The sequence below is a fragment of the Schistocerca nitens genome, chromosome 6 (genome assembly GCF_023898315.1).
Source record: "Schistocerca nitens isolate TAMUIC-IGC-003100 chromosome 6, iqSchNite1.1, whole genome shotgun sequence".
Lineage (NCBI taxonomy): Eukaryota > Metazoa > Arthropoda > Insecta > Orthoptera > Acrididae > Schistocerca > Schistocerca nitens.
The window spans coordinates 147,865,228-147,891,120 of NC_064619.1; the positions used below are offsets into that span (position 1 = coordinate 147,865,228).

Genomic DNA, 25,893 nt, shown 5'->3' on the forward strand with positions numbered 1-25,893 from the left:
GATTCCACTGTCCCTGGCAGCAATCGATTTCTTTCATCAGTCCACAATGGCGTCGTTTGCGGTAACAGAAAACAAATAAATACTCGCATGATTTTATCAGTTGGTATTTGCGTACAGGATTTTCGGTTTCCTTAAGAAAGTAAATCCACCTTTCTTCCTCGGAGTCTTTAGACTTCCATTCTTCCGAGTCACGCTTAGTTTCTAAAAAGGTTTTCGGATACTTACATTGCTGAAAACAATTGTCGCCTGAAATCTCCACACCATTTTTAGTCAGGTATATAATAGTGTTTTCAATCATCAGCCAATGTGGGGTTTCAGAGAGCGTCAGCCAGTGAAATACTTGATATTTTTTAAAAGAAGTAGCCCATGCTATGATATAGAGAGCCATTGTCTCCTCCTCAAATTTCGAAATCAAATTAATTTTCTCATTCTTAAATTTGTTCAAATTCTTCTTGGTTTAAAACTGGCAGTCTTGTTTCATTCACACACCTTTGAGCGTCGACTAATATACTTCTTATTTCAATTATCGAAACTTTGCTCTCCACACGCTCTATCTCTTTTTCAAACAGAGCCAAGATTAACTGCGGAAACAAGAAGTAAATTTCACTGATTGGACTACTGAAAAAATCTGAAATTGTTTTAGGTGGCCTGTCTTCGGCGTCAAAAAATTATTTTAATGGAAGCTTAAGAATTCTCTCAGGTGCGGGGATTAACGATAGCCATCTTGTTTTTGAGTGAAGAGTCCGATAATTGACATCAACGTACTAGCAGAACTTTTTCAGCTTCTCTGTTCTTACCGTGTATATTCAAAAATAATTAAATATATTCATGAAGATTATTTCAGTGTTGACAGTTAAGACTCTGGTGGCGCTTGATATGGTATTACACAGAATATGGGCGGGCATACAATTCCTTCTACATTTTTTCCTATTCTTCTTGAATTTGCTTCCGCTAGCGGAGTCGATGAAGGTATCCGAAGTTCGTATTGGTATTGTCTCCACAAAAGGCGATTAATTTATCTAATAGAATTTGCAGTTGTCTTAAAGTGTCTAGACAAAACTTTGCAGTTGTCTCCAATGTTTCGTTATTCAGCGAATCAAACTTCAGCAGCTTCTGTTGGATTCCGTCAGTTTCAGTAAAGAATTGAACTAAAGGAAACATCTTTTCAGCCTTTTCCTGCTCCGTACATCCTTTCTTGACAAAAGACCACTCTTTTGAGTAATCATACGGAGTGTGACACTTTCTCTTTCTGTCGCTAAGAATTTTCATAATCCATGATAAGTTTATTAAACGGTAAACAGTGGACAATAACAATTTAGCTATCGAAGTGCACGGCACTAAACACTTCACGCACTATATACTCGCAGCAAAGCACGTAGAAGTGCCGCACACGACGTAGCATGGACTCTACTGTCTCAAGTAGTGCTGGAGGGAATTGACACTATGAATCCTGCAAGACTATCCATAAATCCATTAGAGTACGAGAGGCTGGAGATGTCTTCTGAACAGCACGTTGCAAAGCATCCCAGATATGCCTAATAATTTTCATGCCTGGGGAGTCTGGTGGCCAGCGGAAGTGTTTAAACTCAGAAGGGGGGCTCCTGGAGCAATTCTGGACGTGTGGGGTGTCGCATTGTCCTGCTGGAACTGCCCAAGTCCGTCGGAATGCACAATGGACACGAATGGTTGCAGGTGAACAGAAGGGATGCTTACGTACGTGTCACATGTCTGAGTCATATCTAGACGTATCAGGCGTCCCATATCACTCCAGCCGCACACGCCCCACACCATTACAGAGCCACCACCTGCTTGAACAGTCCCCTACTGGCATGCAGGGTCCACGGGTTCATGAGGTTGTCTCTATACCCGTGCACGTCCATCCGCTCGATACAATTTGAAACAAGACTAGTCCGACCAGGCAATATGTTCAGTATGTTTCCAGTCATCAACAGTCCAGTGTCGGTGTTGACGGGACCAGTCGAGGCGTAAAGCTTTGTGTCGTGCAGTCATCAAGGGTACGGGAGTGGGCTCTCGGCTCCGTAAACCCATATCGATGATGTTTCGTTGAGTGGTTCGCACGCTGACACTTGTTGGTGGCCCAGCATTGAAATCTGCAGCAGTTTGCGAAAGGGTTGCACTTCTTTCACGCTGAACGATTCTCTTCAGCCGTCGTTGGTCCCGTTCTTACAGGATCTTTTTCCGGCCGCAGCGATGTCCGAGATTTGATGTTTTACCGGATTCCTGATATTACCGGTACACTTGTGAAATGGTCTTGTGGGAAAACCCCCCTTCATCGCTACCTCGGAAATGCTGTGTCCCATCGCTCGTGCGCCGACTATAACACCACGTTCAAGCTCACTTAAATCTTGATAATCTGCCATTGTAGCAGCAATAATCGATCTAACAAGTGTCCCAGACGCTTGTCTTATACAGGCGTTGCCGACCGCAGCGCCGTATTCTGCACAGACATACGTTACTAGACTGGCAATACCGTATACAGTGTCCTTGATGTAACTGAAGCCAGCAATTCATTATAGCAATATGGCGGCTAGTGCAAAACTAAGTGTAAACAGCTGTTTATTTACTGATAAAACAGTCATAGGAAATGGGTATAAACTGATATGACTACGTTACCTTTAGAGTTTTCACAAAATTGTTAATACATGTGTCGTGTTTGGCTGTAATTTGTCGTGCAGTAGACGGAAGATACAAGGAAAAGAACATGGCACAATGCAAGAATAACTATAAACATTTTACGTATTATTGCTTTTGTGTTGTATGAATCCTAAATAATTACATCATAGTTTGTCTTAGCTGAAATACCTGCGGTGATTAAATGCTTTACATACATTTTAGGGGATTTCATAAATCTAGTATAACACATGTAGCTAAAAGGTGTGTTTTTAACCAGTTTTGATCAGCTCTAGCTTTTCTTCGAATAGTACGCTCGTTACGAAAGTGCTCCTATAAGTAGAACGTGCAATTTGACGTTGGCAACAAGTGCCTGTATTCATTTGAGTGTTCTTACGGAAAATGCGGTCTGCTTTAAAGGTAAGTATGTGTAACTTGATGTTCTTCTCATAACACAATTATACAATGAATGTGTTAACGTCAACTAGTACGCAAGTATTTACTCAACCGCAGAACTTGATTAGGCCGCCTCATAAAGGCTACAATGTCGTTTGGTTTCAAAAAATCGTAGTAGTATCTCATACACAAACTCGCTGCCATCTTACCTCACCGAACGTCAGACTTCAGTGAAAGATGCATCTTTGCCAGTCTAGTAATGTATATCTGTTGTATTCAGTCTGTTTACACATCTCTGTATTTGAATACACATGCCTATACCAGTTTCTTTGGCGCTTCAGTGTGTGTGTGTGTGTGTGTGTGTGTGTGTGTGTGTGTGTGTGTGTGTGTGTGTGTGTGTATGAATTCATACACAGACACGCATATACACAATTTGTTTTGTAACTCCATGCTGCGCTTGTAAAAGAAAAGTATTTTAAATCAAGTCTGTTACTAAAATGTCCATCTTCGCTGAAATTCTCTTATCTTTCATTTTAAGATGGAATGAACTACCAGGTATTTCCTCAAATTCTCTGCAGTCATAGAAAGTCGCCGAAGTTAAAGAATGTCTTTGTAGTAGGAAAATGATTTCTCCACACCACAGGAATTTTGATAGAGAACATTTTAGGTTGAAGGAGTATATTTTAGGAGATAAAGTATTCCTTTAGAGATGTGCGCTGCAGCCTCTTCTTCCTCACTGAGGATATTTCAGATTAGGAAAGTCGAGTAACCTGGATTTGTTGTCAAAACAATCTCAAATTTATTCGCACCTCTCTGCCCAATGTCACCTGTAATGTCAGTCAGCTTGCATTTGACATTTCCAACAATTTATAACGATCCCTGCAAAGGCAATAGGGTAGATTATAATTCTTTAATGCCATTGACAAGGAAGCTGAAGTTGCTAAGGATGTACGTCAGAGCATTTTCGATTTTAGTTTCCGTGAAAGCATTTTGTTTTGTATTGAAATTGAATTTTCTCTCTGAAATGAATTAGTCATAGATTTCACGACCTTAAAATATTGATTACAGAAACCTACAGCTTCAGTTCATGCACCTCAACTCGTTAGGATAGGTTCAGGCGGCAACGTTACATTGATAGCTGTTTCCAGAGCGGGAGAAACACATTCTCTGTGTAGTTATTTTCTTCATTTCTCGGTAGCTGCTGCAATACTTGCAGTGCATGGGCAACAAAGGTGAAGTGGATTAAATCAACGCCACCTAGATGGCAAGGTGGCTTTGACCAAATGCGGATAAAATACGAGCAGGGCAGTCGCCGCCGTCAGTATGTAGGCCGCAACATCCGAATGCAGAACAAGAACTTTTTCTCCTTGGATTCCCGCAAGCTTTTGACACTCGTCACAGAAAGAGGTAGTGTTAAGTGATCTGAGCGCACCTACATTTTGCAGGAAAGCAGAAATAGCTCTGATTGTTATTCTCAGTTGAGTGTGCCAACAATGATGCCGACCCCCTGTCCGTTTTCAGAGCCTTCTGGGAACAAAAATTAAACAGATTTTCCTTACCGTAACATCGATTCATCAGAAATCTGTTACCCACAGTACTGTTCTTAAAACGTGCTGTATTCAGACATTTGAAAGTTTGTACCATGAAATGTTCGTAGCAAAATGGTTCAAATGGCTCTAAGCACTATGGGACTTAACATCTGATCTCATCAGTCCCCCAGACTTAGACCTTCTTAAACCTAACTAACCTAAGGACATCACACACATCCATGCCCGAGGCAGGATTCGAACCTGCGACCGTAGCAGCAGCGCGGTTCCGGACTAAAGCGCCTAGAACCGCTCGGTCACAATGGCCGGCTGTTCATAGCAACGATAGCGGAGCACATAAAATGGAAAAATTCATTTGTAGAGTTGAGTATTTTGCATCTGCGTCAGAAAATGATTGCACCCCTTAGTTCTTTGTGAGCGCTTCACAACTACATTTTGCATAACTGGGAAACCACAGGGCACCCAATCTGCCTACAGCACGCGCGTCATGGAACAATCTATCAGTAGTGGAAGCGATTTTAATTTAGATAGTAACTTTGATGAAACAGGAGGCATCAAACAGTCGCGAACTCTCAAGTACCATTCGGCAAACGTTTCTTATCATACGCATCCCTCAGTTCTGGAACGATAAAAGTATAGCAGCCGGAAAGTTACGGGCTGCTAGTGTTTGAACAACTGCCAGTCTCGAGAGCACACGACACCCCTTACTACCCACAATAATGGCTACTACAATGCTACAAACAGTACTGTTATTGTATCTGCTTTGCTTTTGGGAACTGAAATTCTTAATATTAAAAAACGAAGTAGAAGCACTTCCTTCATGGGCCGGCCGGCGTGGCCGAGCGGTTCTAGGCGCTACAGTATGGAACCGCGGGACCGCTACGGTTGCAGGTTCGAACCCTGCCTCGGGCATGGATGTGTGTGATGTCCTTAGGTTAGTTAGGTTTAAGTAGTTCTAAGTTCTAGGGGCTGATGACCTCAGAAGTTGAGTCACATAGTGCTCAGAGCCATTTGAATCAACTTGCGCCGGCCGGAGTGGCCGAGCGGTTCTAGGCGCTACAGTCTGGAACCGCGCGACCACTACGGTCGCAGGTTCGAATCCTGCCTCGGGCATGGATGTGTGTGATGTCCGTAGGTTAGTTAGGTTTAAGTAGTTCTAAGTTCTAGGGGGACTGATGACCTCAGCAGTTAACTCCCATAGTGCTTCAGAGCCATTTGAACCAACTTCCTTCATGGACCATCTCCGACAGCAATTAACCAAGTTTTATTGCTACTAGAGCCTGTTTTTCGGAGATAATTTACTTCCTTTCTTCAACCTGTATGGAAGGTGGGATTCAGATACTTTTCTAAATGAGTGGCGTACTGATAGTTTGAGGAAATATAAATAAGAGTTAAAGAGCAATAATATGTATTTTTATGTAAGATAAAATTAAAATATGTAAAAACACATAATTATACTGAAATGTATAACGATAAAATGAAAAACACCAAAGTGGCAACATAATTCATGAACGCTGACGTTTCACGCACGTAGAAGTGAAGGAAAAGAATATGTAATTACGTATAAATCTGGGCTCTAATCATAACGTCTATATTGGAAAAGTTTTCAGATCGGGAACATAAATTCAAAAGAAATTACGAAACAAGCTCAAAAATTCGTTGCATTTTTGCCCATGGCGAAGGACTAACTGTACCTCACAACAGTCTCACAGTGAGACAGCGGTAACTTACTCTCTGTATTGCTGGAAAAATTATGTTTTCTAATAAAGGGGTGAAGTTCTGTACGCACATTCCATACCACGCTTCTTCACAACCTGACGCCATCTCCATCCAATTGTGATTACACTAGTACTGGGACAACACCGCTTCTATTCCAAAGTACCGTTATCCAAGATGGCAGCGATGACTTCATCCAAGATGGCGGCGATGACTTCAGCTGATGACGCAAGTACCGTTATCCAAGATGGCGGATTTCGGCGGGAAGTTTGAATTTTGGCAGGAAAGTGCTACGAGCCCCTCGCCCAGAAAAATGGAGCGAAGTTCAAATTCCACCACGATAATGCATCACACCTCCATTGTCTCTACTAAGCAAAGAAAATAGCGGGAAAAAAGGACTTGTTTTTATTATTTAAGCAATTTCAAGCAGATGTGTTTGCCGCTGGGTCTGGACTGCAACTGGCTTAGTTCATATCGGTGCCACCAGAGGACGCCACCGCGCTGTCGGGTGAAGACGCAAGTACCAGTATTCTAGATGACCGTATACAGTGTGTTCACCGCGAGCTCCAGAGCCCAACTGGCGTAGTTCATATTGTGGCCACCAGAGGACGCTACCGTAACGTTGGTTGATGACACAAGATCGTCCGCTCTCTCTCGCGCCGCGCCACCGTCCCACGCACGTCCGACCGGTTACGTCAAACACCCTCAGCCGTCACCTCTATACACGCGCCGTACATAGTATTCTGTAAATATGCTAACTAAACTAACACCCACATCGTGCATCTAAGCTATCAATTACCTAAGTACTTAATGCACATACACAGACATACAGAAAACAGAGCAAACGCTCCCCGAATGTGGAGGTGACTGGATACAGTCGTGCACAGTTCTATATTGTTTCCAGGTGTTGCAGCTGTGTTACATTTACAGGCAGTTTTATAACACAGAACGAGCGGTTACGTCGTGATCGCATGGACAGATCTGACATAAAATCGATACAATTGCGAAAAAGTCTAGGGATTAGGTATAAATTGATCGAATATACGCCGAAATGCGGGGAAATTGAGGAAGTACTTGTGTATGTTCTGGTTCGAGCAGAACAGTTTGTACATGGGATCAAGTATGCGCCAACAACAGGAATGCGAGAAAACGTTGACATCAAAACGAAGGGGAATCAGGGAGGTAGTCATTTTTTCCCGTTGAGTCACTATTATACTGTATGTCTATTGAGGTATAAGTGATACACGCGATTTGACCTCTGTATTTGGTGCTTTTGAGGAGTACAGATATCGATTCACCTCTAAACTTACTTACATCTGCGTTATAGGATAACAGAGAGTGGAGGGGTTGATCGTTTGAGAAAGAGCTGTAACGAGGTACGATTTAAATGTCGACTAATTCATTCTAGAGAAGGAGAAGTTGGTGCTGGTCAATTTTTTTTTCCAGTGTTCTATCCAGATGCATGAGTCACGTGACATAGCCTACGTTCTACTCGTATACAGCTACGTGTTCCATATGTAGTTTAAAGCAGTGTCTACTTGCGATCGTTAACGGTAAACCTCTCAGTCATCAGAGGACTTCCATCTCATGTGTGATGAAACTTGACACATTCCTCTAAACGAACCCTGATTTTATGCGATCCCCCTGTCGCATCTTGGGTGTAAAATCGAGAGTTCAGGATCATAACTAACTTAGCAGTAAGAGCTTGTGATGCGCTGCAAATCCCAGTGTACACATTTGCCCGACTGATGAGCTGTTTACAGAGTTAGTGACGGAATGACGTAATTTTCACATGTCGGACGCTGCTACTATGTGTTTATCTGTTTCGTTGTAGGATGTATCCGCCACTACTATCTATCTTCTATATATAGGCCTGATGCAGGCATCGTATAATTTCTGAACTGTGATCGGATGTGAACAGTGGACACTATATGTCTCCACAAAGCTATATTGTGCTCCTGTCATGCAACGTAAATGTTTTACGATTCGATAAGATAGTTCAGTTAGAGAAATCAGGAAGAAGGATGTGTGTCTGATAGGTCGAAAATGTATGCGATCTAACATTATAACCAGTTTTTAAGTGCAGAACGTTGTAGTCTTAGGAGTGCGTGTGTTTATGTTCTCTCTTACCAATACCTTCCTGATATCGATCCTAGACTCTAGAACAATACTTTAGCGTTGGTAGCTTGGATGATTTAAGTAAAAATGTGTTGAACTGCATTCGTCTGGAACTCGATCGCGTATAAAAATCAGTCGGTTCTTGTTCTTCTTAACTGTATGCTATTACATGACGGAACTTTGAGATCTGGTACTGTACACTGATAAGGAGTGCTTAGCTCCTCGACATGTCTGTGTCTCGAGAAATCTCATGCACTTGGATTGGTTAGGACTCGGAAAGCTCTATTCATTCATGAGACGGGGAGTGTGGCGGTCTTCTTCTGATCGGTTGCATATTAATTTGGTGGCGGTGCTGCAGGGCGGGTTGGTCAATGACTGTGTGAGGATGATCTTTTACCCTAAGATGGCGAGAATGCTCTGTGACCCCCATACGCAGAGAGATGGATCGTAAATTAAGTACTATGCTCGAGGTCTTAGAAATATGTAGAGCGCCGTCTGGTATACATTGATGATTTATGTGTTTGAGAATTAACTGTGAATGGGCGTGCTGAGCGGTCGTCTATCCATGTTCGTAATGATACTCGCAAAGTGGAGAAGGGATTGTTTAGCTATGATACTGAAATTGGGGAAACATGCTGTCACATGATTGGCCGGTGTTGGAGTTAATGTGAAATTCTTCAGACTGTGTGTTGCTTAATATTACAGTACGTCGGCTGTGTCTCTTCCATCACATCCGTGCATTGGTGCGCTGATGGTTACCACATAATGATTGAGTGAGATCGCTTCTTTGAGTTTGGGAAGAAATTTTGTCGATGGGTGACAACTTCTGGGGGTTGCTAGCAGCTAAACAGCGATCGCGTACATGAGTGCACAAATAGGAATAACTCGAAATGGAACGCGGAGCCATCATCTATTCCGTCACTGTGGCATATGAGTTTAAATGTAGAGGCCGTCAATCACTTTCGGACGGTAGTTTGGAAACTCTCCACGACGCTGTCAGACCGCTCTAGCTTGCTTAAGTTGTAACTGTCTTTTATTTAAAAATCATCCAGTGTTATGCTATCCGCCGTAAGAATATGATTTACACCGTGCGATGTCTAGTTTTCTGTGAGAGGTCGTGGATCAGTGCGTCTTAATGTCAGTTTAGAATCTGACGAAGACCTCGAAGTCGTGGCAGAAAACGAAATGTTTGGCAAAGTACAAAAGCGTGTTAGAAAACAGTGTTTGAATCAGGACGAGAGCGAGTGTCTCATACGATAATTCGCCTAGAGTATAGGTGATCAAACTTTAAAGTGGTCTCTGCGGTATCTCTATATTTAATATGATCGTGTCCACATAGGCAGCTGCAGTTTGAGGTGTCGGACTTGATGAACGGTTAGGAATGTCTGGATGGCTGCACTCTGGGGAAGTATTGTGAAATCTCTTTCTTCGCGTTGGAGGCCGACCACAGCTATATGTCATTGTGCCCGCATCGCTGCCTTGGTGACTTCTAATTCGTATGAGCTTTTATAGTTCGTAATTTTTATCTGTTGGGCTGACTGATTTGAATGGACGTGGGTCTGTAGTACTTGTATCTAGTTTGGGGACGTACCACATTGCGTGCATTTCCACCGAATGGTCAAAACACGGTCCTGTTGCAGTAATCAGGTCTTTCTGTTTCTAAAGAGGTTGGTGAAGGTGGTGTACATGTCTTTCTCCGACTTCTGCTCAGTTCAGACTTAAATTGGACCGATCACATGAGCGAAACTGTAGAAATGGGATCAGTTGCACGATGTGTAGGGGGGGGCTAAAACCACGTTGGAATTTTACTGTAGAAGCTAGGTTCGAGAAAGGTGACTCGCTTTGAGAATGCCACAAATATGATTGAGTAGTGGTTGTAATCCGATGCGGGTATGTGTTTGAATGGAGAGAGGTGATTCCAAATGATTGACAACATTTCGAACGTATAGCCTAACACTAGAGATCTGAGAAGCTAGCGTACATTTTTCTTCTTATGACCTCAGTCAGCAAATCATCTACTTCTACTGTTTATGTTCCTTCTCAGTCAGTCATCGCCTATAAGTCGGTGGACATATCGCGGAACCTCTGATCTGATGTCGGGACAGAGTGCGTTACAAATACTAAAGAATTATGTAGTTGGGGGGTGTGAGGGAATCGCAAATACCGTGTACATACCATGTTCCTTAGCCGAATCACTTTCAAAGTTCAGTGATTTTATCCCTAGGCTGCATCATTAGCTGATAATATGTATTCCTACGATCACCGTCACGATATTTGTCCAGAAAAAACAACCTCATTGAGAGGTAATGTCGTAATGTCGTACCTCGATTCGTAATGCGGGTATAGGTTTTAACATTGGTACTTGTGTGCACCCGTAGAACCAAGACTGACTATGACAGTAATATGCGCTAGATGCTGGGATCGGTATTTTCTTTAACATCTCTCCGATTACGTGTCTCTTTCTAGGGCACAGTGGTAGACTCGAAAGCAGAAAAGAGAGACGCATGCCCATCGCTGATTTTCAATCAGTATTATTTGTTATGGTAGGCAGTCAGTTATTGACGAAGTAATATACACTCCTGGAAATGGAAAAAAGAACACATTGACACCGGTGTGTCAGACCCACCATACTTGCTCCGGACACTGCGAGAGGGCTGTACAAGCAATGATCACACGCACGGCACAGAGGACACACCAGGAACCGCGGTGTTGGCCGTCGAATGGCGCTAGCTGCGCAGCATTTGTGCACCGCCGTCGTCAGTGTCAGCCAGTTTACAGTGGCATACGGAGCTCCATCGCAGTCTTTAACACTGGTAGCATGCCGCGACAGCGTGGACGTGAACCGTATGTGCAGTTGACGGACTTTGAGCGAGGGCGTATAGTGGGCATGCGGGAGGCCGGGTGGACGTACCGCCGAATTGCTCAACACGTGGGGCGTGAGGTCTCCACAGTACATCGATGTTGTCGCCAGTGGTCGGCGGAAGGTGCACGTGCCCGTCGACCTGGGACCGGACCGCAGCGGCGCACGGATGCACGCCAAGACCGTAGGATCCTACGCAGTGCCGTAGGGGACCGCACCGCCACTTCCCAGCAAATTAGGGACACTGTTGCTCCTGGGGTATCGGCGAGGACCATTCGCAACCGTCTCCATGAAGCTGGGCTACGGTCCCGCACACCGTTAGGCCGTCTTCCGCTCACGCCCCAACATCGTGCAGCCCGCCTCCAGTGGTGTCGCGACAGGCGTGAATGGAGGGACGAATGGAGACGTGTCGTCTTCAGCGATGAGAGTCGCTTCTGCCTTGGTGCCAATGATGGTCGTATGCGTGTTTGGCGCCGTGCAGGTGAGCGCCACAATCAGGACTGCATACGACCGAGGCACACAGGGCCAACACCCGGCATCATGGTGTGGGGAGCGATCTCCTACACTGGCCGTACATCACTGGTGATCGTCGAGGGGACACTGAATAGTGCACGGTACATCCAAACCGTCATCGAACCCATCGTTCTACCATTCCTAGACCGGCAAGGGAACTTGCTGTTCCAACAGGACAATGCACGTCCGCATGTATCCCGTGCCACCCAACGTGCTCTAGAAGGTGTAAGTCAACTACCCTGGCCAGCAAGATCTCCGGATCTGTCCCCCATTGAGCATGTTTGGGACTGGATGAAGCGTCGTCTCACGCGGTCTGCGCGTCCAGCACGAACGCTGGTCCAACTGAGGCGCCAGGTGGAAATGACATGGCAAGCCGTTCCACAGGACTACATCCAGCATCTCTACGATCGTCTCCATGGGAGAATAGCAGCCTGCATTGCTGCGAAAGGTGGATATACACTGTACTAGTGCCGACATTGTGCATGCTCTGTTGCCACGGTGTTCTTATTTCAATTTCCAGGAGTGTAGATAGTGGGTGCATGATATGTTCGCATTTGTGCATCCGTTTTATAAAGTATGTGTGTTTGTGGAAAGGAGATGACTATGCCCTGTTGTATGGAATGTAAGGATTTGTCTTCGAGTACTGTGATAGCAATTTGGGGGGGGGGGGGGGGGGGGAGTGTATGTCCAGCTGTAAGGAAGGTACAGCTATTTCCAGAGCCATTGCCGACAAGAGGATCTATTTCCGATACTTCGCTCATTCTCGAACACTGTTCAATTGAGAGTGCGATCGTAAGATTTAATTCCAAGTGTAATGACAAATATATATGCAAGCGGTTTTCCGGAATGATTACGTGTATGCAAAGTCCGTGGTCGTAATGATTCACTTTTCCTGTTAACAGCAGCATCCGTGCGAATGATGAGGCCTGTTGGATTGTAGGAATGTATATGAGTTAACTTTGCCCTTGTCTAGATGGCCAGATAGCGAACTTATACTTAGTATGTGTTGGGCGGCTTTCGTGATCAAGTGGAACTTTCCATGTAAATTGTTCGGTTGACTGTTTGTGCACATTTCGGGTCTTTATGTAATTGACAGAAGATAGAATGTGGTGTGTGGAAGATACGTTTGCCTGTTCTCTAGACATAGGAAAGACCTTAGTTGGCTTGGAAATTATATGGATGATTTCGAGTATGTTTGATCAGCGAGATCGGTATTCGCAGTTGGAAATATGATTTTTCATATATTTGTTTCTAGTTACTCAGTGGTCTAGAGGACGCTCCACGTGGCTTAAGTTTGGTGTTTGTAGAGAAATGACTTCGAGTCTATATGTCTGGAATTATGTTGCGTCCGCAACTCGTGGTCGTGCGGTAGCGTTCTCGCTTCCCACGCCCGGGTTCCCGGGTTCGATTCCCGGCGGGGTCAGGGATTTTCTCTACCTTGTGATGACTGGGTGTTGTGTGATGTCCTTAGGTTAGTTAGGTTTAAGTAGTTCTAAGTTCTAGGGGACTGATGACCATAGATGTTAAGTCCCATAGTGCTCAGAGCCAATTATGTTGCGTTAGCTATCGGGAGGCTAGTGCTGTGTACTTGATATCGAGAAGTATAGCGAAAATTGTATAATATTATGGTGAAAATACGTGTGTTCTTGTAATCCCCGAGTCTGGAGATGTGCATAGAAAAGCGAGCAGGCAAGGAAGCAGAGACAGTAACGCGTTTGTGTTGAGGTGAAACGATCGCTAATTTGTAGAACAAGTCTGAGAGTGACTTCAGTTCGCTGATGTAAAATGGGCGATTTTTTATGATGTGGGGTGTGAACTGCATGTTTACTAGATCGACAAGGTACTTGGTGATATATTGCTGGGATGGTGATCGGTTTCAAACTCCAATATTCTTGCGAGTCGGTATGTATTTCATGATCTGTAGGAAAAAAAAAATTCGGCTACTGTATAGATAACTGCAGTGTTTGTCTAAAATTTATATATATTGTATTGTAAAGTTACTGTGGCTTACATTGTGTAAACTGTGTAAATATTGCATTTTAAAGATAGTTATTTTTTATCTTATGGAATGACTAGTGACAATGACTGTGTGTCCTACGGTGTGGGACGTATACATTACCCAGTTTGATAACGATGAGAGTATTAGTGAGAATTTTTAAGTGGAAAATTATATTCGCTATAAATACTGAAGTGCAGTCGTCATGAGAAGAGATTACGTGTACATTGATTGGTGTCAGACTGTAGCAGGAATAGTAATATTTAATTGTAGTTAGAGTGGTAAATATGTTCCTGGCTTCCAATATTCTTGTGAGTCTGGTATGTATTTGATAATGGGAAGACAATTTTGCAGGTTTCACTGTCAATGCAATTTAGCATTCTGTGTAATGTTGTTGTTATTGTTGTTGTTGTGGTCTTCAGTCCTGAGACTGGTTTGATGCAGCTCTCCATGCTGCTCTATCCTGTGCAAGCTTCTTCATCTCCCAGTACCTACTGCAACCTACATCCTTCTGAATCTGCTTAGTGTATTCATCTCTTGGTCTGCCTCTACGATTTTTACCCTCCACGCTGCCCTCCAATGCTAAATTTGTGATCCCTTGATGCCTCAAAACATGTCCTACCAACCGATCCCTTCTTCTAGTTAAGTTGTGCCACAAACTCCTCTTTTCTCTAATTCTATTCAATACCTCCTCATTAGTTATGTGATCTACCCATCTAATCTTCAGCATTCTTCTGTAGCACCACATTTCGAAAGCTTCTATTCTCTTCTTGTCCAAACTGGTTATCGTCCATGTTTCACTTCCATACATGGCTACACTTCATACAAATACTTTCAGAAACGAGTTCCTGACACTTAAATCTATACTGTGTAAAGCCGGCCGCGGTGGTCTCGCGGTTCTAGGCGCGCAGTCCGGAACCGAGAGACTGCTACGGTCGCAGGTTCGAATCCTGCCTCGGGCATGGATGTTTGTGATGTCCTTAGGTTAGTTAGGTTTAAGTAGTTCTAAGTTCTAGGGGACTAATGACCACAGCAGTTGAGTCCCATAGTGCTCAGAGCCATTTGAACCATTTGATTTTTTTTATACTGTGTAATCTGTGTAATATAACGGCTGAAAGCACCAGAGAGAATAGCTGGATCATGCTTCGATATCGACGGCATCAGTAATTCTGCGAGTAAATTGGATTAGAGCAAATAAGAATGCTCCATCATTTGTGCTGGGGTATGGGAGCCTCTACATAGCTGTGCGAACATTTGCGTATGTTGAGAGCAGAATTGGTATAACGTGATGGGGGTTAGATCCGCGAGGAAGACTGCATTGGACGTTATTGTGCGTTAGCTCTCGGGAGGATAGTAATGTGTACTTGATATCAAGGTATTTCGGGGGGGCTACGGAATTTACTACAGTTAGACTTGGTTATAATTTTAGATAGCAATGTGACTTGAGTACGAGATTGATAACGTTGTTGGATGCGTTTGCGATGGTATGTAGCTACACGTGGTGAAGCATGAGTCTAACGTGACGTATGGTCCATTAGAATCGCTAAGGAGAAAGCAGGTTCTGCTATTGTGGAATGGAATTCTGCAGCGTCTTCGCCAGACCGCAGTTAGAGTGAAGGTAGCGAGGAACGCACCACACGCGCGGCCCTGCTTGGAGGGCGCGCTCTGTAAATAAGCCCCCGGCCATCAACGGCGCCTACATACAACTTCGGCTGCGACTCGCGGTTGCGCTCCCACCCGATCAGGTCAGCACGTGTGTCTAGGCAGCACCCCCTATAGAGGAAAGCCTGCGCGCCCGCTCAGTGACGTCACGCACGTAGTCTGGTGCCGGTGCTCGCAGTCCGTTTGGCCACAGCAATAGACTGTTACGGGAACCGCACGAGGAAAATTCGTAAAGAAATCTGACATACCTCTCTCATGAATTACAAGATTTCCTTTCTCAAATGAATCAGTTCTTTTGTCTGTAACTTATTTCTGCATACCTTTTAGCCCCGACGTAAGAAGTGGCTGTAATAACTTTCATTATCTGAGGCATCAAAACTCCCAAATGAATGGACCCATTTCATTGTAGTTTATTTTAAAGTTGCTTTAATGGGGATTGTCACGACTTGTTTGATGGCAGTCTGGTTAGCCGTTCAAAGATCGTCAGCTACACAAAGTGCAAGTGCTTGCCACCAGTGTGCTCTTTTCCAATACCATTCCTAAACTGTAAGTGCTGTAGTATAAATTGTAAATCTCGAAAAGGCCAATCTAAACGTCTGCAACGGTATACATTTATCTTTTATGGCTGACCACCATTCACCATTCTTCCGTTTTGCAGTTCCTGTGTAAGACGATTTTTAATGACAAAAATTTTGATTGAAAGCCACCCGCGAAAGATTCTTATATGCTCTCGCGGACTTTCTTTTAGGGTTTTTGATCTGTTTCTTAAGTTAAATATTGCATCACTTTGACGCAGGTCTAATAATGTGGACGGCACTTTGCAAAGTAGCACACTGGCAGCTAACATTTTACGGACACTCTTATTGCCGCTGTTTATTACTTATGTAGCAAAATCCATTTTAAAACCTGATTGGATGATATACCTGTGAATTAAAAAAAGAAACACGAAAATTGGGCAAATAGTGTTCGAATTATAACACCCCCTATAGAGAGGCACTGGTAATAAGCAATAGTATGAGTCGTTTCAAAAACTAACACTGCCCTGAAAAACATGTTCTACATATGTTTTAGTCCACCATTTCAGCAACCTTGTATTCATGCTTTTTTTTAAATTTAAAGAAATTTCTCCTGTTAATATTTTTTAAGTGAAATGCAGTTCTAATGAATGATATGATATCTCTTCTCAGTTTGTGCACCTTTCCCTAAGAAACTTTCTTTCCATTAAGAAAATCTCACTGACCTGAGATGAGTATGTAATGGTATTGCCATAAAGTTTTGGTATGCCAATACAAATTTCAATGAATTCTCTTTTTTCAGTAAGTTAACTAAATTTCCATTATGTATTGAAATTACATGAGGTCTCAAAATACAGATTACCAGGTTAGAATTTCGCTGCTCTAAACTGAATACCTTTGAAGAAAGAATGTTTCTGTACTAAGAAGTATATACTTTGAAACAAACTGTTTGCATGAATTGCACATAAATAAATTTCAACTACGAAGTAAACTTTCATTTCATCTGTTGAGAAGTTTTATGACGTGATGTGACCTGTGATGAAATAATTGTGAAAAATGAACACTTACCTTCATTTGGCATCACATTTGGGCTGCACTCACCAGTGGCTTAGATACTTCATCCTTCCGTAAGTTTGGGGAAAGGGGTGGGGGTGGTGGTTCAGCTCTATTTAGTTGCAATACTTTAACAGATCATCATTCCAAAATATATATACTGGTAATTGTTTAGAAGTGGAAAACAAGTTTCATCTACTGACCATGCTGATATGAATGAATGCAAATTAAGTAAAAAAATTCTGTGTATGAATGAATTTATTTATTTCTTTTGTTCATCTTCCATACACTCTTGTCAATAATCACTAACACATGGAATGAGAAAAATTTTAGATTATAGTGGTTCACAATAGAAAATTATAGATGTACAGCATGAATACTATGTAGGTACAAAATAATTAAGACTTATGGACACCAAGGCCAAACATTAACAATAACCACATTCTTGAGACTTAAGTTTCATAATTTTAGGAATAATAATGATAAATTTTGAACAACATTAATTATGAAATTGCTATTTTATAATCTCCAGGGTAGTAATGGAAGGTCTTTAAGTGGGACACTAAAAGAATGCAAATAAAACACTGCACCATGAAGTTTTGTGTAGGAAGAATGCATATGAAAGCACTGTAGTAGAAAAATGGCGATGCATATAGACATTATATTAGGTCACCCTGTAAATTGCAAGTAATTACCAACTGTAAGTGTATGTTATGTGGCAAAAATGTGTCAAGTGGTGTTGGAATATGATCTGGTTACATTAATTAGATTAGGTGAGTGAAAAGCAAATGTGACAGGCTTAAGCTTTTTTAATATTCTTTTATAAACAAATATATTCAAAAAGCCAACAGAAGGGCATACCTGAGAGTCCACCTCAGATATTTTTCTCCTCGGCAAAGATGAGCTAACAAGTAGGCACTTTATGGCACAGAGCAAGCATCTATTTAAAGAGCTCAGTAATTAGTCAACCTGAGGATTAGTGGCACTCAATAGTGCTTGTAACAGAAGTGAGAGCTGTTCCACAATTACATTACTATTAGATGAGGAGACCTGCCAATCATTATACACAAAGAAGGCCATGAAAGTACTGCAAAGCCCTCCCCTACCAGCTTCTCCATTTGTATTGGTAGTAAAATATAGGCAAACATGATCTACATAAGAAAATGTTGAGAGAACAACAGTTATAACAGCTGCAGAGAAAGTAGTAAACACAGAAAAAGAGAGGCAATTGTCACAGCATGCACATCTGCACTCACAACAGTGACAGTAGCAGAAGACAGAGGAACACCACAAACACTACGTGAAATCGAAGTCTGTCTACCTAAAGAATGCATAAATACTATAATAGCTTTTTCAACAGTAACAATTAATGAATCATTACAAATTGGCAGATTTCTCACATGTATCACAAGCTAAAGTAATAACTTCAGTATACAAAGAAAAGTGTTGCAGAGAATGTAGAGAACTATAGAGCAATTTTGCTCTTGTCTTCCATTTATCACCAAAACAAACTAACCTTGTTTGCAAAAAAAGTGGAGTCTGCTATAGCACAGTTTGTGTAAGTTTTTCTCAAAATAATAAAGGAAGGTGATCAAAATGGCATTGCCTTGTCTTTGTCAAAGGCATGTGCCATGTTGGGCCACATAACTTTATTACACAAATTAGAAATACTATGAATAAGGCATGCAGCAAAGAAGTGGTTTAAGTCATACTCGGAAAAGCAAGCGAATTGATTTTTAGGTTTCACATACTGTAAAAAGATTACTATTGGTCCTCTCTGCCTGCCACACCCCCTCCCCTCCCTCCTGTATGTATCATTCACCACCCAACTTCAACTGAGAAAGAATTAGTGTAAGATTCTTTATATTAAAGATTAATTTCTTTGATAAAAATTTCACGTTAGGCTATTAGTGTTGATAGCTGTTAGCAGCTGTATATTAAAATATTTATACAAACTCTCAGCCATAAGTTGCAATTTGGTAAGTTTGACTAGTTTCAGATTAACCTGACTAGTTCAGCTTAAGAGGCATTTGTTGATGTGGCAATATTACTGATGACAGGTTTTGTATTAATGATTTAAAAAGAATCTAAGATAAAGATTTCAAAATTATGTTGTAAGAGTTTGCAGTTTTCGCTGAGTGTTTTTTGAAATTTTTTTTCCATTAATCTTTTTACAGTAGTTGTTTAAAAATATATTGACACCAACCCAAACAACACTTTTCATTATTGCCTGGGATGAATGTCCATTGCAGCATACCCCATCAAATAATAAAAAGTCATTTTCGTGAAGAGTAGCAAGTGCTACTGCACAGGCAATAGCACGTTGATTCGTACAGGCAAGAAAATCTCTTTCATGTTCTTTGCGAAGTTTGCTGATGACAATATAAGTGTAGACAATCATATTTAAAATAGTGTCTGATGGGTATTTTAGTCCTCCATGATCAAGTCTCTGTATCAAACTAAAATGTTCGTTTATTGGCAACTTCTTTTCAATCACAATTTCATTAAGGCAACTCTCACATTTCAGCTTCTTAATCACTGCATGAGCACAGTAGCCTGCAATGAAAGTTAAAGACGTTGCAATATCTTTCACTGAAAGAACATCGTCTTGAGTTACACTGACTTCTATGTCTAATGTGTCTGTTTCTTCAACTTCAGAAAACATAAAATTTTTTATGGCCCCTACTGTGATATTGCCATAGGAAGGAGAACATAAAACTAAAGGCATTACACTTTGAATTCGAAGCTTCTTTTCTGCTTCATAGACTTGTGTCACTGAAATATTGTATTGGGAACCTGCAAGCTGTCTATACTTTCCAAAACGCCGCTCAAGCACATCTGTTTGTAGCTTGGCTGTCAGTAAATAGCTCATACCTAGCTCTTCAGTACAGTATCGAGCAATCTCTACAACGGCATATGTTGTATGCTGAATAGCAAAAAATGTTTCTTTTGTGAGAAACCCACTTGACAAACCCTTTGCTTTCCACACATCAAGCCAGTCTAGAAAATCTAGCAAAAATTGCATAGAAACGCTATCAGTTGTCAACGGATCCATATAAGGATTCTGTTTGTGTTTCCCTTTAAACACTGATTTCACATTCATGACATCAAACCATTTTGTTATTATTCGAATGTATTCTGCTGTTGATGGTGCATGTCTCAAATCAAATTTATCACTAGCTACCTCAAGGCCCTCTGACACATGTCGATTGAATATCTGCAGCACTAGTTTCATGCTCTGTTTTTCTAATGATGTAGGGCAAAGTGATTTGAGAGACAATGTGTGACAATATTTTACTAAAGAACTGGAATCTATGTCATAAATCTGTTTCAGTGTTTTAAAAGAAGCTACAGAAAACTTATTTTCTTCCACTTCTTTTCTAACTGGAAACTGAGGATAAAACATATCTTTACCATCATTTTTTTGGTTCAGCCACACATTTCTTATGCATTTAACAATGTGTATGGCATCAATTAAAAAGAAAAGTGGGCGATTAGGATCAGAGGGATGTTTAAAAACTATATTAACAGCTTTATCCGGAGAAAACATTGACATGGTTTTGCTATTGATTTTGTTGTTGTCAGTTACCACACAAAAAACCCTATAGCCTATTAGTTCAAGGCCATTTATTATGGCCAGTAGCACATCGTATAATGCATTAGATGAAATGGTTTTCACCGGTAAAATGTGAACAACATCCCTGTACAAAGACTTGACACTCTGCAACATAAATACAAATGCTGAATTTGCAGCACATTCCGAGTTATATGACATGCCCAAAACACTACCTCCTTTATATTCCAAATAAGAATTTAGATGAATTTCATCTACACTCAAAACAACATTGACATCATCGCTGTTCAAGTATTGAAATTTCTGTCTTGCATAGGACAGGAAATTACTTCCCCCAAGCCTTTCGTGAGATGGATTCACATTAAATTTGCTGCAGATCCTACGCAGAGTGCTTGGATGTGGCATTTTCATTAATGAGCTGCTACGTAAGAAATTGTAAGCATGAGATGAAATTGAAAATAGCAAACAACACAGTATCATAAATGTAGAACTAAACCTATGATTAAATTTCTTTACATTTAGGAGACTAACTTGTTCATATATAAAGTCTACCATCTCCTTTTCACTCTCCTGTACACTGTCTTTCAGCACTCCTAGACTGTCTTTCACTATCTCTACAATACTATCTATAGAAGTTTCTGAGTGCCCACAATCTGTGTCTGAAAACTCCTGCAGTACACTGACAATTTCATGGATATTGGTTACAATTACGGGAAAAGATCTTTTTCCTAATGTCTTAATTTGTACATCTTTCTTAAACAATGAAACATTTAAATTACTATCTATAACGACAGAATGTGTGATTAATGGTGCTGGATTTCTTATTATCTTTAAAAAACAAACAAAATCACTGTGTTTTTCAATCACACTCCACTCGTTGGGCAAATCCACTTCCTTCGTACGCAACATCAACTCTTCTAAAGAACTGAAGCTGAAATTGTTTTCATAGTCCTTCTGTGATGCTAAACTATATTGTAACACTGCAGCTAACTGCTCATTTTCAAGCCTTTGTTTTTTCTCCTCTGGCCCTTCACGTCTACTTTCTTCTTTTGAAAGGTAGGAAGGACAGTTTGGGAGTAGTGATGGAACTGCATCTGGTCTCAAACGTGGTTTGAGAAGGGGGGCTCTTAATAACTGACCAGTCCTTTGATCCACAATTTGTGTTTCCCAAATAACATCATCCTTGTGGAAGTGAACATGACATACCTGTAATTAAAAATGAATAAAAAATGAAAAAGGTGCTTACAACTGAATGTGATGACAATATTAATAGTGTGAAAACAATTTATGAATATAAAGTTAGTTTCTAGTTCTAAAATACAAATAGACTCCCAACTAAAATGCAGAAGAATACTCAAGTGACAAATGTGGCCATGGCATAGTAACTCTATAAAAAAATAACACTACAATATCAAAACACATGCAGTTACATGTCATGGCAACAAGCTCTTAAAGAGATGGTGAAATGAAGAAAGTACTTGCCCCATCAAAAATTACAAACATTGACTAATGTTTGTAGCATAATTCAATAACAGTGACAATTTTTTTTATAATTTAGCCTTGAAGCTCATATATTTACAAGAGGGGTGGGATTTTTGCTTAATGTCTTGCTCTATTCCCCCCCCCCCCCCCCCACACACACCTCGGACACAAGAAAGCATGATGACACCAAACTCACACAGGTGTAATCCATAGAAGCAACTGTGACACAGTAACAGAATAATACAAAGTAATTGTCACACTGTGTAACCTTTAGAACTATGAAATACTTAAAGGTAGTGCTTTTTATCAGATAGACACTGTTTCGCTTTTGATATCAGTTCATAACTTACATAAAAACTGACAGTATGATGAACTAATACATTGCCACTTATGTGCTACCTATTAGGCTAAACATGAGCACACAATTGCTTTCAAGTACTTTAGCTGTGTATCTATAAGACAGCTGTGTAGGCCACTGGCATGTATCTGAAATTCCAGACCCAGAAAGTAAGAATTTGTAAAATCCACAAGTATTTTTAATATGTTTTCACAGTTTCTCCCTTTGCATTTTGTGATGGCCTGTTAATCCATTCATGTACTCATTCATTTTTCCTGTCTATGGTTCACTGTTAAGTCTAAAGCCTACTATATTCCCTAATAGTAACATTCCTTGCAATGACTTCAAATTCCGACCAATAATTTATTAAAAACAAGCGACTGAGACACTGTTTTTACTTCATTTTCAATTTCTGGGTACACCACATTACTTGTTTTTGAACAGGCAACTTCCTAAAGACTTTTACAGCAAAAAGAAACACTAAATACAGAAGCAGAATACATCGAAAGTCGTCTGTATCTTAAGTGCACGTACTTAATTATAAACAGACTTTTATTCCTAACAACAGGCAGCATAAACAGTAAGTATAAAGATATACTGAGATATTTAACTACGTAAGTATGACTGTGCTTAGACTATACTGGTTGAACTTCTAGAATACAGAATTCATATAACCTATACCAGCTAAACTGTAGAATTGCCAGGGCAAGAAAACGAAACGCTATTTTCTTCGGCACTTATTCAGTTAAGATCTGATATATTAGTCAAAATGTCGCTGACCTTCCTTACTGCATAAGTGCCTATTCTTTGTTAGCACACTTAACCTCTTTTAAGAAATAAACAAAACAAATACTTACTCTTGAACTTGAAGAAGGAGTGAAGTTATCTCTGCGAATACTTGACAACCATTTCTTCCTCGTTGCTTCATCCTCCGGAAATTTAAACACGGTTACTTTTGGTCCACCGTCGTAATTTCCTCTACAATTCGGCACACAACAACGATACGGCATTTTGCAGGCAACGAAATTTTCACAGGCAAGAAAAACAGATCACCACTTTACTGCACATAAACTAAACAACCAAATCACGTACACTAACGCAGGAACACCATTCACTATAATAGTAAACTGACGCGAAACTCGCCGAACGACTATTCACAAGCACTGTTCCGTGAAACTGTTGAAGGGACTATGTGTGTAGCCATCTTGTGACGTCACGCACTACGTAGACAGGCTTTCTTTTACAGGGGGTGCTGGTCTAGGTGAACACGTGTCTGGATAGGAATTTCTCAGAAATGAAGTATGAATGAGATGTGGCCACTTGCGGGACCCTGGCATGGGGCCTATGCGTGGTTTGACAGCTGACGGCTGCGCCATGTCGTTGGGGCTGTGGACAGAGGTTGGCGGAGGGTGCTTGCAGGCGTTGATTGCGTTATTTCGCGAGCAGGTGTGTAGGCTGTGCTATGAGTTATTTGGACAGTTTACGAGTACTGAGCGTGTCTAGACATAATTGTGCTGAATTATTTAGGAGTGTGAATGTCTGTTATTAAATTATTTGCGTAAATTAGGAGTTGTTTGCGTGTCTGTAGAGTGTGTATTGCGAGCGCAAGCATAAGATGGAGAGTGTTTTGCCTCAGTGTGATAAATATATTCGATCTCTAAATAAAATGTTCGAAAGTAAATAGAGTGGACTCCTTCCTTACTCTCCCCAGCAGCTTAGCGCAGCCTGAGTAATTGTAGCATAATTCTCGCCCCTACAGACCACCATTTGGGATTAGGACATACGAGGGATGACAGTGCGATCTGATGGCAGTAATGTGTACTATGTCAGTTGGACAGTAAATCTCGTGGTGGAGACACGGCCTGCAAAGTAAGACTTTTCTTCAGATCTGTTTTCGCGTTTTATTTTGCCCCACCATCTTGGACGTAGTCAAATGGCTCTGCGCACTTTGGGACTTAACTTCTGAGGTCATCAGTCCCCTAGAACTAAGAACTACTTAAACCTAACTAACCTAAGGACATCAGACACATCCGTGCCCGAGGCAAGATTCAAACCTGCGACCGTATCGGTCGCGCGGTACCAGACTAGCGCCTAGGACCGCTCGGCCACCCCGGCCGGCTTGGAAGAAGTCATGTGCTGTGCACGTTAGTACACATTAGTGCTGGTTAGTACACGTTAGCCTGTCAACATGGGTCGGTAATGGGGCGTGGTGCTGGGTTGAGGACCGTGATGGAGACCATTTGATTCCGAGTCCAGGTGGGTGTGGCATTGGTGAAAATTGATTCCAAGTCCTAGGTTCAATGAAGTCGAATCATGTGACTAATGCAGCAGCCAATAGGACTGCATCAATCTAGGGGTGGAGGGGGGGGGGGTGCTATGTCATGAATGAACACCACGCTGATAGTGGGAAAAATGTCGAACTTCTCATTTGATAAGTGAATATTGAAATTTTAAATTCACTTATTGAATATGATTAAAATTGAAATGGAATTAAGTACGCAGGTAATTGACAGGTTAGATGCATGATGTGAGTGTTAGTTTAGTTAGCATATTTACAGAAGACTATGTACGGCGCGTGTATGGAGGTGGCAGCCGAGGGTGTTTGATGTACAGTGCGTGTGTAGAGGTGGTGGCTGAGGGTGTTTGACGTAAACAGTCGGACGCGCACGAGCCAGTGGCGCGGTGCGAGAGAGAGCGGACGACCTTGTGTCATCAACCAAAGTCACGGTAGCGTCCTCTGGTGGCCACGATATGAACTAAGCCAGTTGGGCTCTGGAGCTCGCGGTGAGCACACTGTATAGGATCATCTAGAATACCGGTACCTGCGTCATCACCCAACGTCACGGTGACGTCCTCTGGTGGCACCGATATGAACTAAGCCAATTTGGCTCTAGAGCTCGTGGTTGATACACCGGGTGCAGCCATCTTGAATGGCTGTAATTGCGTCATGATCTGATGTCGCGGAGACGCCCTCTGGTGGCGACGATATGAACTAAGCCAGTTGCAGTCCAGACCTAGTGGCAAACACATCTGCTTGAAATTGCTTAAATAATAAAGACAGCCGGCCGGTGTGTCCGAGCGGTTCTAGGCGCTTCAGTCTGGAACAGCGCGACCGCTATGGTCGCAGGTTCGAAGGGGCATGGATGTGTGTGATGTCCTTAGGTTAGTTAGGTTTAAGTAGTTCTACGTTCTAGGGGACTGATGATCTCAGATGTTAAGTCCCATAGTGCTCAGAGCCATTTGAACCATTTTTTAATAACGACAAGTCCTTTTTTCCCGACATTTTTTTTGCCTAGTAGAGATAATGGGGGTGTGATGCATTATGATGGTGGAATTTTAACTTCGCGCCGTTTTTCTGGGCGAGGGGGGGCGTGGCACTTCCCCGCCAAAATGCAAACTTCCCGCCAAAATCCGCCATCTTGGATAACGGTACTCAGCTGAAGTCATCGCCGCCATCTTGGATAACGGTACTTTGGAATAAAAGTGGTGTTGT

At 41.8% G+C, this 25,893-nt stretch overlaps 2 protein-coding genes across 2 annotated transcripts in view; one reads left to right on the top strand and one right to left on the bottom strand.

Moving 5' to 3' along the window:
- The window catches only part of LOC126263263 (uncharacterized), a 292,463-nt gene that overhangs the window by 144,842 nt on the left and 121,728 nt on the right, over positions 1 to 25,893 (top strand). The window lies entirely within an intron of this gene.
- Positions 17,354 to 23,594, bottom strand: LOC126262362 (uncharacterized). Its single transcript, XM_049958947.1, has 2 exons — positions 23,258 to 23,594; positions 17,354 to 21,787 (listed from the first exon to the last, which is right to left on the bottom strand). Exons 1-2 carry the CDS (start codon positions 23,408 to 23,410, stop codon positions 19,115 to 19,117), a joined length of 2,826 nt encoding a protein of 941 aa, XP_049814904.1. The 5' UTR covers positions 23,411 to 23,594; the 3' UTR covers positions 17,354 to 19,114.